This window comes from Sciurus carolinensis, chromosome 8, assembly GCF_902686445.1.
Source record: "Sciurus carolinensis chromosome 8, mSciCar1.2, whole genome shotgun sequence".
Taxonomy (NCBI): domain Eukaryota; kingdom Metazoa; phylum Chordata; class Mammalia; order Rodentia; family Sciuridae; genus Sciurus; species Sciurus carolinensis.
The window spans coordinates 68303326-68317055 of record NC_062220.1 but is presented as its reverse complement, the minus strand read 5'-3'; the positions used below and the strand labels follow the sequence as shown (position 1 = coordinate 68317055).

The 13730-nt window shown below is 39.8% G+C and overlaps 1 protein-coding gene across 1 annotated transcript in view; it reads right to left on the bottom strand.

The window, feature by feature from the left end:
- Slc26a4 (solute carrier family 26 member 4) overlaps positions 1–13730 on the bottom strand; it is a 57081-nt gene that overhangs the window by 7610 nt on the left and 35741 nt on the right. Inside the window, exons 11-17 of the mRNA XM_047561604.1 lie at positions 10775–10852; positions 10538–10633; positions 9455–9561; positions 7102–7171; positions 5436–5528; positions 3980–4075; positions 2567–2797 (exon numbers count right to left, since the gene is read on the bottom strand). Of these exons, the coding sequence (XP_047417560.1) occupies positions 2567–2797; positions 3980–4075; positions 5436–5528; positions 7102–7171; positions 9455–9561; positions 10538–10633; positions 10775–10852 (771 nt within the window). The remainder of the gene's footprint in view (positions 1–2566; positions 2798–3979; positions 4076–5435; positions 5529–7101; positions 7172–9454; positions 9562–10537; positions 10634–10774; positions 10853–13730) is intronic.

The window sequence follows — 13730 nt, the reverse complement described above, 5'->3', positions numbered from 1 at the left end:
TTCATTATTGGAAAAATCATATAGGTTTTTGGCCTATAGTGATGGTATGTTTAGAGATGAAATGACGTATCTCAAGAAATGGCAACATCCACTGCACAATGGCACAGCACTCTGTAGCAAAGAGGTGCTTGATAAATATTTCTGGAAGGAATATTCTGCTGACTAAGGAAAAAAGCATGAGTTCACATCTGAGTGGAAGAGATACGGTGTGGATATGACACCACATTCAGACCAACCAGCCGGGTGCTGTGGCACACACCTGTAATCCCAATGGCCCAAGAGGCTGAAGCAGGGGGATCCCAAGCTCAAACCAGCCTCAGCAACAGTGAGGCTCTAAGCAACTCAGTGAGACCCTGTCTCTAAATAAAATACGAAATAGGGATGGGGATGTGGCTCAGTGGCTGAGTGCCCCTGAGCTCGATCCCCAGAAGCAAACCCCCCACCCCGCCAAAAAAAAAGGAAAAGGAAAAGAAAAAAACTGATCCAAACATTAAGATCTCTATTATGAATGTATCAATCAGAATCTTGACAATAATTTTGCACTGTAGTTTTACAAAATATTACTATTGGGAGAAACTGGGAAGGGGGTACATAAAATCTACTATTCCTTACAACAACACTTACAACGATCATAAAAATTTTGATCTTAAAAAAGTCAATGCACTAGACCTATGAGCAATATATTGTATATAATCATAATTGTATTTGAAAGTAACTATTTAAGTATGGGAAATATTCTGGCATTAATTATGTTAGACTCTCCTCAAAAGTAATTCATTAAACCCTTTGGCCAATACAATCTACAATGAATCTAAGCCAATGCTTAGAGTGAAATGAACAACAAAGAACAAGTCTTTGTTCTCCAAGGAGCTAATACCAGATGTGCTAAGAGAACAGAACCTTTCAGCATATTCTCACACTTTTTTGCCAAGTATAATCGCTTCCCTACCTTACCCACTTAGTACCCACTCCCTGGAATCATTTCCTCTCTTCGCAGAGGTAGCCCAAAAGCCCCCAGCTAAGCTAAATCTCTGTTAGGAGTCTGTTCTATATTATTTCATCTGATTGTCATACCTTAACCTGCTTACCTTTCTGCCTGATCCTCTTAATATCTACCTGAAGTTTCACCTAAACTTGACACCTAAAAGTGACATCTTTTTTTTTTTTTAGATGACTTCCTCTTAAAGACTTCTTTAGAGCACTTAATATGGTTGTTAAATTATCATATTACTTAATGTTTGCCTTCCCTCCTAGACTGCTTAGTCCCATGATGGTAGAGATCATGGCTACTTCATCACTAGTCTCTTGTGCCTGGAAGAGTGCTTAGCACATATAACGCATTTAACATCTTCCTGTTGAAAGAATGTGTGAACTTGAGCTTGCATAACTACTTTCTGAAATCATAGATGTTTTCACCCTGCATGGTCCTCAACTCTTGCCTTGACTCCCTACATGCCTGACCTTGCTTTCTTTTCTAACCTCTTAATAACGTCCAGCTTTTCCAGGCCTACCATGTACCTGGTATTCCTTATGCTGCTGCTATTCACATAAAAAGTAGAATATAATAACAAACTTTGCCCATTTTTCCTTCTTTTCATATTCCATCTCCTACACATTCTCAGAAAAATAAAATATAATAAGTGTTCATAGCTGGGTATGGTGGTGTACACCTGTAATCCCAGCAACTTAAGAGGCTGAAGCAGGAGGATCTCAAGTTCAAGGCCAGCCTCAGGAATTTAGCAAGGACCTAAGCAACTTAGCCAGTCCCTGTCTCAAACTAAAAAACAAACAAAAAAAGGTCTGAGGATGTAGCTCAGTGGTAGAACACCCTTGGTTTCAATTCCCTGTACAAAAAAGAAAAAAAAAAGTATTCATAATTGTGAAAGGGTACCTATGTGCCAGTCACTCTTCTGAACTCTTTGCATTTATTATCTTATTTAATCTTCATAACACCCCTGTGAAGTGGATGCAATCATTACCCATGCCTATGTTACATTGAAGGATGGAGACACAAACAGATCAAGCAACTTGCTCAAGTTCACAGTGCTAGTGCTAGTGATGAAGCCAGGATTCAACTCTGGCTCCAGAGCTTACACTTTAAAATATCACACTTTATAGAAGAAGGAGATCAAGCGGGAGGGAGGAGGGAAGGAAAAAGGGAGGAAATGAGGAATGAATTTAACAAAATCACATTATGTGCATATATGAATATACTACAGGGTATTTAAACCTTTATATGTATAAAGCACCAATTAAAAATGAATGAAAGGAAGATCAGTAGAGTAGAGGAAGGAGAATAGAAGGCGGGTGGAGGGAAGGGAAAGGAGAGGGAATGGGGACTGAAATGGAGTAAATCAAATTCCATGCATGCATGGTTTTGTCAAAATGAACCCAGCTCCTATGTGTAACTATAATGCTCTAATAAATAAAAATATTGCACTCCATCACAAAAGTATTCACTTAGAAAAATTATAGAGCCCATGAGTTTACCCTTTTGCAAAGCAAGAGAACCCATTTTACTCTTGTCAAATCTCCAAGTATATACTTCAAAAAACCAGAATCTTACCAGCCGCAATGACCTCACTCCAACAACATCCAGGAAAGATATGGCTCCACAATCAAGCACAAGGCTATGGATTGGCACCTTGGGAACATTCACTTTGACTGGAAGCTCAGAGTTCCAATCTACTTGAACCTCGATTTCCTTGGTTGGGATATCAAGTTCTTCTGGTTCTTCAATATCTTCATCAGGCTCGAAAGCATTATTTGATGAACCCGCATCACTTACAATGCCATTCTAAACAAAGAAAACTCTGCCAACTTAATTGCCATTGATTTGAAATGTCTTTCAAACACTTACTTCAAATTATGTACAAGTCCTGCACACAGTGTTCCTTGGTAAATAAAAATGTTAGGGGAATGAACTTTTTTTTTTTTGAACCTGGGATTGAACCAGGAGTGCTTAGATGAGCAACATCCCCAGCTCTTTTTATATTTTATTTTGAGACAGGGTCTCACTAAACTGCTTAGCGCCTGCCTCACTAAGTTTCTGAGGCTGGTTTTGAACTTGCAATCCTCCTGCCTCAGCCTTCCGAGCTACTGGGATTGCCAGTGTGTGCTGCTGCGTCCAGCAAGGGAATGAACTCTTAAGGAAAGAATTTTACCTCAGCCCAAACTTTGATGTTCTCTAAGAAGAAATGGAAGAACAAGGAGTCAAAATATTCTCAATTTCTGGAACTTTGTTAAGAGATATATTGGTAGGAGAATCTAAACAGAAGTTAATAGTTTTGAAAGTTTGTGAACTTACTGCCTTCTATTGTAATTTTCTGGAATTGAATTGGTACTTTTGAACCTTTAAAATTATTTTTGAAAAAAACTTATTTTTTAAATAAGGTTTTAAAAATAATACAGATGCTGTTCATGCTGAAAATAAAAATCATACCCTATAATTGTGAGGGAGCCCTGCTGATTTCATTTTATTCCCACCCATTTCTCTTGCCTACAAGGACAGCTCAGCTGTTCTTTGACATACATATATCATCTGTTCCCACACATCTGGATTACAAAGGGGAAAGATTTAATTTTAGACTATATAACTTCTTTTATCAGAGAAAGGAAAGAATTTAAGGGGGAGGGCGGGGGTTGTGGCTCAGTGGTAGAGTGCTTGCCTGGCATATGTGAGGCACTGGGCTTGATCTTCAGCACCACAAAAAAAATAAATAATTTGCCAGGCACGGTGGCACATGCCTGTAATCCCAAGGTCTCGGGAGGCTGAAACAGGAGGATCGAAGGTTCAAAGCAGCCTCAGCGAAAGCAAGGTGCTAAGCAACTCACTGAGACCCTGTCTCTAAATAAAATACAAAATAGGGATGGGGATGTGGCTCAGTGGTCAAGTGCCCCTGCGTTCAATTCCTGGTACAAGGAAGGAAGGAAGGAAGGAAGGAAAGAATTTAAGGGGGAAAGAAAGATGAAGCCTCACCTTTGTTGCCCTTAACTGTCCTTTTTTGATGAGTTTCTGTATTCTCCTCAATGCCTTCAGCCTCTTGTTATATACTCTAATGGCATCAAATCCAACCTTTGGAGATAAATGTCAGGTTACTTAAAATGTCTGGTTCCTAATGCTTATTAATGGCAATTGTTATCTGAACCATATTTCTCAAAAGATACTGTTCCTTTGAGACATCCTGCCAAAAGAAATTGTGTATTCTTATGAAGTAGATCCCCCTCCACTATCAGATCACCCAACCCCCACCAGAGACTTGGGGAAGACAGTAGCATATTAAAAACCCAAGAGAGTTTAAAAAAAAAAAGACAAAATGGCAAAAAGTAATACCTTTAACTTTAAAACTCTCTTTTCCAAATTTCTGTAACATCATAGGGCCCTTTTGTTATTGCAAAATCTATGAACATTCCTCTGAACTAGTTTCCCCAGCAACTTGCTTAGGAAAATACCAATTCAGAGACAAAATCCAATTTCAAGTTCAAAGTTTAGAGAGACATTCAGGAGATGAGAATGCCCTCCTTACGTATTCCTCTATTTGCTCTTTAACTGGGCAACAGTCCCCCCTACACACTGCTCCCAACTGTCTCCTCTCAGCTCACGTGGCTCCCAAGCACCTGACAGGATCCCCTTCCTTCCCGCAGCTATCTAATTTGTCCAACTAACTTGGATCTCTCCTTTCCACAAACATTTTTTCACATTGTTAATTTAAAATAATCATAATAAACCCAATATGTGTTAACAAAAATACATTTTTTAAATGAAGGAAACTATTTTTCCAAATAAAAATATTTACAACAGTGGCATTGTTTTGCATAGTTGTATGTCTCTCTTTGATATCTGCCTTCACAAATGGGCAACTGGATTCTCATATCTGCCTCTGCAGGCAATCTGTCACCACAGGACACTTCACATAGCCTCTGGAAATTTCCACAACCTTGACCTTCTGCTTCTTGGGATCCTGCTGGCCAAGGCAGCAACTTGCCCCGCGGCAGTGGACCCCAGGTGGCTCCCAGGGTGGCTGTAGTTCCTTGGGTGCCCGCAGCCTAATCTTCTGCCACAGACATTCTGGCAAACTTGGCCCAACTTGCCAGTCCTGTCCTGGTGGTATAGCCAGCACCCCACAAAGGAGCACTTAACGCTTTCTATGCTATTTGTTTGGAATTCACTAAATTCTGCTTGGACTCACCTCTAGTGTTTTTACCTGGCAGTTGTTGCTGGATTAACGTAGGGATTAAAATTCCCAATAGATGGTAAATCTTTTATTTTCCTATTCCTGTATTGTATAGTCTTTTGAGGGGAAGGATGTTATATAATTCTTAATGTCTATCACAAAGGGAATAGAACATAGGGCCTTATTTCCAGCTGGAGTCAAATAAATAAATAAGTGAAATCTCAAGGTTAGAAACCAGATTTCAAAGGATAAAACACTTACTGTGGACTTGATACATTTTTTAAAACCATCGACGTTGCCATAAAAGATAGGACTAGAAAATCTAAGAATCTTCACTCCTTCAAGTTCTTCAATCTAGCATTTAAGAAAAAAAATTTTTCTGAGGTTAAACAATTCTGGCATCAAATCATCCAGTAAATTTGTGGTTATTCTGCAAGGAGCCAGGACACACTTGCTTAGGGGAAATGGGTAGCAACACCCAACTTTTTTTTTTTTTTGAGAGTGAAGTAACAGGATTTATTAGAGTAATAGAAAGAAAGAAAATAGAACTCCCAAAGGGGAGGGGTCCCAAGAGATGGATACTCAACACTCAACTTTCCACAAATAGGGGTTTCATTCCACCTGGGAAATAACAGATTGCCAAAACTCTTGGACTTCCACAATGCCAGAGAAGGTCAAGTTTGAAAGGGCACTACTAGCCAAAGAAACTGAGGCTCAAAATGGTGAAATTGTTTGTCTCCAGTTCATACCACCTACCCTCTTGATTTTTCTAACATTCTGAGTAGTTGGGGGGCCAGGGGGCAAAATCAAGGGGTTTTATAGAAACTGAGGCCTATGGTGTCATTTGTTTATTTGTACCCTGACACACGGTGGCCATGCCAAGAGGAGAATCCACAAAATCACAGAATCAGGCTTTTCTGTTCCTTAGGAATCATAGCAGTTTTAGTCTGGCCCCTTCAGGTGAGAAAATTGAGGCCCTGAGATGCTGAGTGACTTGAACAAAGTCTCACCAAGACAGAGGCTAGATTTCAGAACTCCCAATATTCAGTCTAGGGTTCCCTGCCTCAGAGCCCAAAATTTCTCTAAAATCATTTTTAGCTCTTGATGCACTTGGTTCAACATAACAAAAAGATTGTGAAAATAAAGTAACAACTCCTGAGATTCCAGGTTCAGTGTCCAATAATTCTTTAATATTAATAGAAAATTAGACTATAACTTCCTAGGGCTCACATTTATACCTCATATGTCATTCATATATATATATATATATATATATATATATATATATATATGACATAAACACATCAATATGCATATATGATTTTGTTTTATTTGTAGTTAAATTTCTGTTTTCTTTAATTTGCTTTCTCCACTTTTTCATGTGCTTCCCCTAGCGGTCACTAAGCAATTGTATTTGCAGGCAACACAAGCCCATCAGTGGGATGTTTAATTTCTTTGTTTTTCATTTCCTGTGTCATATTACTTCTTCCAATTCCAAGGATAAACAAAATATCAAATAAGCTCCTAGTGATAGAGAACTTGAAAACCTCTTGTTAGAACTGAATGAAGAACATCTTACAGGGGTTTGAGGCATAGTCATAGAGGCTAAGGATTACATAGTGGAGAAATAAATTTTTGATTAAACACCTGGGAATAATCTAATTGCCTATTATTTTAAATTCCTTCCTGCAATGATTTTTACATTAAAATGACATTCAACTAGCTCAAAGTTCATATAATCCATATGTCAAAAGATACATTGAATCAAAGCGCTTATATGACACGCCCAGTGGACTAAAAGACTTTCCCAGCAGAAGTCTCCATCCTTGACCACCGTGCACCAAACATGATAATAGAGAACTATGTGACTCCTGGAATTGCAAGCTAGCAGACCCATTTCTAGTAAATGTATCACAAAGGCACTTACATTTTTGTAATGCTTGGTACTTTTGTAGATGTCTGTACTAGGGATGCTTCCAAGGCTATTCCATGAAGGACTAAAAGAAGAGAAGAGATGTTAATCAGGAATTTTTTGTATCAGTCATATTTTGCACTAAAAAGTTTTTTTAAAAATAACAGCTACTGAAGAGTCCATCATTCTGGTGTTTTGGACTCTGTCTTTATTGCAGGTGACATTTTCCCGAAACTAACTCTGAAATGAACAGCTGGTGTTTTTGTGGAACTAGAGAAGGAACTAACTGTGACTCTCTTCTGATAGCTCAGAGAAATAATGAGCATCGTGCTTTCACGTGCATAACAATTTATAGAAAAAGCAAAGAGCTTTCTCACATGTTAAATCTATTTGAAGCTCTACCATAACCTTGAAAGATCAGCGGTGTTATTCTTACTTTTATTGGTGAGTAAATTGAGGTTCAGAGAAGTTAGCAAAGTCCCAGAGGTAAAGAACAGCACAGCCTCTGTCTCTAACTCATGTTTTGTCAGTGCCTGATACTTATTTGTGACTTATGGCAACTTCCTGATGGATATGGAGAATCTGCGGGTGATCAAATTAGTCTCTTTTTATAGACACAGCAGGCTGGGAAGACCAGAAATAAGTCCTTCCTGTCAACCAGACTGTTGATTTCCTGTTCCCAATGCAATCAGATAAATTCCATGTTTCTTCAAGTGTGACTAGGGACATATGCTAAATGCAACTCCTGAAGAAAGACTATCTGTTTGGGGTCCTTTCAGCATTGTGCTCTCTGGATCAGCATTATAATTACTGGAATTTAAATACTGTGGAGGATACTGCTTTTTTTTTTTTTTTTTTTGCTAAAAACCTAGTTACCAAACCAGCAGCTAAAATGTGCCACCAATTTTTCCTTGACTTGCTGTGTTGTGCTGATTTTTAACATAAAGCTCATTCGCTAGTCTTCCTTTCCAAAATCCTTCTGTCTCAACCACACTCACATAAGAAAAGAAAAAGACACTGAGGCAGATAGATACAGGGAGGGACACAGCTTCTGTTTTTCCCCTTCTTTTCTTTTTTCTTGCAGCACTGGGGATGGAACCCAGTGGTACTTTACCACTAAGCTACACCTTCGGTTCTTTTTTATTTTTTGTTTTGAGACGGGGTCTTGCTAAGTAGCTGAGGCTGGTCTCAAACTTGCCATTCTCCTGCCTCAGCCTCCCAAGTCACTGGGATTCCAGGTGTGTACCCCTTGCCTGACTAAGAGGCAGCATCTTCTAATGGCAATTTCTGAGATATTTTCTAGCAGCAAATGAGGCACTTCAGGAGGTCACAAGCCCTTTCAGGACCCTGTGCTCCTAGGGTGCTGATGCAGAAAGCCACAGGCCTTTTGAGTAGGTGCCATGTGCTAGGGTAGGGAGGGAGGGTAAGAAGAACTGCAGGAGGAATAGGAGAGGGGAGCCTTTGCTAAGCTGAAGATGTCTGTGTTGATGTTTTTCCAGGTTTCTTCTTCCTTCGTGGCCCAAACATAGGCAGAGAAGAGGCCAGAAATCTGGGAGGACAATGGGAGAATTGAGGAGAGAGAGAGCAGCTCTGTTTCCCTCAAGGCCCAGGAGGACACATTACCAACCCTCTCCAGAGTCAAAACAAAACCAAGGACACCTTCAGGCTCCCTGACCGGCCCTCGCAGATTATTTTCCTTTATTTAACTCATGTCTTTGCTGCTTTTACTCTGCATATGAACTAATTATGTTTACTTTTCAGAATTGTATGACCTTGGGGTTTGTGCCTTATTTGACAGATTTGAATGTATTTTGGCTATAATTAGCTGTTCTAGAGTTCTCCTGTACTGGGTTGCATAACTTTGGGGTTACTAGCTTCAAAAGAGGAAAATGAGCTATAAATTTAGCGTTGTTTTGTCTGACCTTGGACTCAAGGCCCACCTTGCATCTTATTTAAAGAAGAAACAACAAAGCAACATGGGACTTTGACTGAACCATGTTTCTTTTAGTCTGACAGTGGCTAAAAGGGGAGTACAGTCATGGAGCATGTGACTACATGCATGGACTTTGGGGTGAGGTAATCTGGATTCAAATCTTAGCCCTGCCAATTGGTAACTGTGTGACCTTAGGAAAGATCCTTAGCCTTTTTGAGCCTAAATTTTCTAACCTGTAGAATGAGAATAATCAAACCTATTCATAGGATTTTTTTAAAAATTAAGTATGGTAAAGTCTGTAAAGCACTAGCGTCTTAATTCAAAGAATCTCTCAATATATAACAACTATTATCAAAAGAAGAAGTTTCATATCAACATAGGAAAGTGCAGGGTGTGTTGTCCTATTCATAGAAAATCTGGGTTTTAAGTACTCACAACTGAACTCGCAGGACCACAGTCAATAGACCAAATAGAAGGCCAGCTAGTAAGCCCAGGTCCAAACCCAGAATGATGGACATGATGCATGTAAATACCCAGATAACCTACAGGGGAATGGAAATGAAAAGAATTATATTGATTCATCAGGTACTATCAAGTGTTAGGCTATCTATAACAATAAGATCAATCATTCACAAGTATAGCTTTTTAAAATATATTCTGATTTCATTCATTTTCATTCATTTTATCCATTCATTCATTCATTCATTTTATATTTAAGTGAAACTGGAGCTGATCTTCCCAATAAAGACCAACTGTCCCATTTTATTTATTTTATATTTTTGAATAGGGCTCAAAAGGGAATTAATATTTAAGAGGTTTACAGTGAAAAATCTTGCACACAATCCTCTTCCCTCTCCACCCATTCCCAATCTTCCTCCCTACTTGTAACCTCTTTATTTCTGCACACAAACACACACACACACACACACACACACACACACACACACACATAAACACACACATTTTTCCCTAGCATTTCTATTCTGGTCTCTTTTTTACATATCAACATATAAGAAATTTTCTCTGAGTGTGTGTGGGGATGTGGGTGTGTGTGTATGTGTGTGTCTAAATTAGAGTATAACTGTAAAAGATCTCATTTCTGGTTTTTGTAATTCTTTAAAATAGTTGTGAAGGTCACTTCAGTCACAAAGTCAGCATGGAGTTTTGCATTTTGTTTTTGTTGCTGTTGTTTGGTTTTGTTTTTTTTTTTCCTTTAAATTATGTTTTAAAGAAAATGTGATGTGTTGTGCTTTGCTTTGTTTGGGCTTGAGAACGCCCAAGGCCTCATAAGGGATTTTTGCTAAAAATCAATCTTCCCAGAGATACAGGAGCTTCACAAATACAGTTTACGTAGAAAACATCAAGGCTTTGGTTTATACACACAATTCTAATTTCTGCTCTGAGGTTTCTAAAGAACAGGCAAGGCTTAGGAAACGGGGGAGGGGGGGACTTAGTGATACCACAGGAAGCATATAAAAAACAAATCTTATTTCAGATAATGGGTGGTGGGTAACTTACAGCATCAGTCTTATTCTGCCTCCACAAACGAGGAACATCACACACCTGCATAAACATCCCTTTCAGGTTGGCAATTACAACAGCTGCCAGGACCGACTGCCAAGAGAGACAGGGAAGGCTGTGTTATTCAGGGGAATAGCTTTCCATGTGATGATTTTTAAATCTCCTGTTGTTTCTCTGGTAGCAGAGTGGTGACAGGAAATTATGCAATTGGTATACAGAGAAGCAGAGTTATACCTTCTGCAAGGGTTCCAGAAGTTTCCCCAGGGCAATAATGGCGATCATCACAATCCCAGCAGAGATGATGCCAGCAATCTGAAAGATACAAGCCTTGCATGAAGAGGGTTCACCCTCCTCCTTAGAGTCTTCCAGCTCATCACATGTGCATGAAAAATTCTGCTCACAGACTCATTTGATGCTTCCTTGATTCCCCCCTCCACCACTTCTGCTTGATTTCGGGAGAAATGACATTATTTGCTAAAATAATACAAAACCAAAAAAAAGGAAAAATGTGTGTGTGCGCGCGCGCGCATGCTCGGGTGTGCACACTTTTGCGGGGCCTGCTGAAGTAAAGTTACTTTGTCGTGAATTTTATCTGGATATATTACACCTATTTGGTGTCAATTCAGGCCAACCTTCTAGTAGTTGCCAAGCCATGAAACATACCAACTCCTTCCTCAACTACAGAGATTATCATCATGTTCTTGGGAAATAAATCTAACAGCATGTATCTGATTCTTCTGCATTGTTGAAGCAGCAACCACAATAGCCACTCTGATAACACATTGTACTCATAGCACATGGTTCCCATGAAAGTCTCAGAGAAAATAAGTTTATCCATCCAGTTACAAATTCATAGTGCCACGTTGGCATACCGAGAGGTGGGACCATGTCTCCTGCTCCCTCTGACAGGTGCACAGATGCAGGCTCCAAATTTTCCCCAAAGCAGTTGCAGTGTTGGAGCAATAGCAGGGTAAAGAAGTTCAGAAACTTTACCTTCACTGGCAAATAAAAAAGAGCTCTCCTTAGGTCCACAAATAGGAGAGAGACTGAGGGGGCAGGGGCTATTCTCTGGTTTGATCAGATGACCAATGAATTCTCTGTTCAGACAGCTGGTGCATGGTCAAGGTGGAGACTAGAAGCTCTGAAACAGAGGAGAAAAGGAGAAGGAAGCCAGAAGCAAAGCCATCAGAGAGGAAGCAACAGGGAAGATGGTGCTGAGCACAAGCACTGCCTAGTGCAAGAGATCTGAGTTAAAGGAGGCAGGAGTCACAGCAAATAGAAAAGGAAAATCAGCATACTTAATAGAAAGTATTCACTTCATCTGGCAAATGATATTCAGCTTATGCTCATTTATGTTCAGCTTATGGCTGGGTCAGTCTGGGGTGTATCTGTGATGTACGAAAATGCTCACTTTGTTTGTCGAGCTCCCTACTCTCTGTTCTTCCTGGCACCATGCCTCCAGGTCCCCAGAAGTTTGGTGAGCTTTCCTCTTGCCTAACTAAGTGGAGAAGTCAGAACCCTTCCAATGACTCAAGCAATATTCACTGAGCCACTAGCATCTCACTGTGGATAAAGGGCTCTGTGAAATAATGAGAGAGATGGAGATTTAGAGACAGGAACCACAACCTGCTGCCCAACTCGGAACAAGAAAGCAGCCACCTATTCACCAGCATATATAATAAGTCTCCAAATATGGGGGCCTAGGCTAGTTTTGGACACCATTAAAATCTGCAAGGGATCAATTTCTTGTACTTAGGATATAAAGGATGGTTTGTGGGAAGTTCTGTAGATTTTATATCTATGAGCAGATTCAGTTACTAGAGAATTAATTATTCTGTTAAGTGAGAGAGTAATCAGAGCTACAGAGTAGTTTATAATCAGAATTGCTTTTTATGAATCAATAGGAGTAATAGAGAATGAGAGAAAGAACAGGTGGCCAACATTCAGCTCTTCTACAATGTACAGATGTGCTGAAAACACCAACACTCTTTTATGCATTCCTTCAGCAAATATATGCTAGGTGCTTCTTAATGCCAGGAATAATACATGTGTCATAGAGGCTAACATGCCATTCCTGCCTTGAGCTCAGCAATCATCACTCACTGGCATGTGCCAGGACTTCACAAACATTTTTTTAATATAATCTTCACAACATTCCTATGAGATGGATACAATTATTAGTCCATTGTATAGGCGCTAAAACTGAGGCTTCGACATAAGAAAAAAACATGAGAAGCCACACACGAGAAGACCTGCTAGTTTATTTGGTTACAGTCCAGGCACAAAGACTTTTAACCCCAGAACTTAGTATACATTTCAGTAATTAAATATCAAGCCATTTCTACACTTGTTTCCTTCTTCAGTGCTGAAATCCTGGCATCCGTCATTCCTAAATATAATGCACGCCAGTGTGTGGCAGAGGATATTAGCTTACCAGAATGCCATTATCCCTCAAGTCCTTTGCCAAGGAGGTTACTTTACATGGGCATTCTTACTAGGGCGGCCAGCCCATGACTCGTTTGAGCCTGGAGGTTACAGCAGGAGAATGAACATCACTGGTTTGGGATATGCCTGAACCCTCTTAGGACCACATGCCCTGGAGAGCTTGTCAATGCTCTGTCTCCAATGCAAGCAGCAAGAACTCTTGCTACTGACAGCTGCAACATGAAATAGGCATACCTTTGGAAATTGGCTCTGACCACTTCCTCTCAACAGCAGACCTCTGGTTATGCTTCCTGGTTTGGACTATATTATTTTGCCTACTCAGAGGCAAATGTTTGCAAAAACAATTTAAGAAAAATTCTGAGAATAAACATTAAATTTTTGTTTCAAAGGAGCCAAGATATTGGAAGAGACCAAATCTTCCAAGTCTATAATTATCATGATCCATTATAAACAGGCCAGAAACAACCTGTGTACCCTGGGGACAATTAAAGCACTCTGGGCAAGCCATTGTTGAGGTCTTTCATTTTCTCAGTTATTCTCTTTCATATTTTTTGGTGGGGAGGTTACCAGGGATTGAACTCTGGGCACTCAACCACTGAGCCACATCCTCAGCCCTTTTTTATATTTTGTTTAGAGACAGGGCCTCACTGAGTTGCTTAGTGCCTCTCTGTTGCTGAGGCTGGCTTCGAACTTTCTATCCTCCTGCCTCAGCCTCTCAAGTCGCTGGGATTACATGCCTATGCCA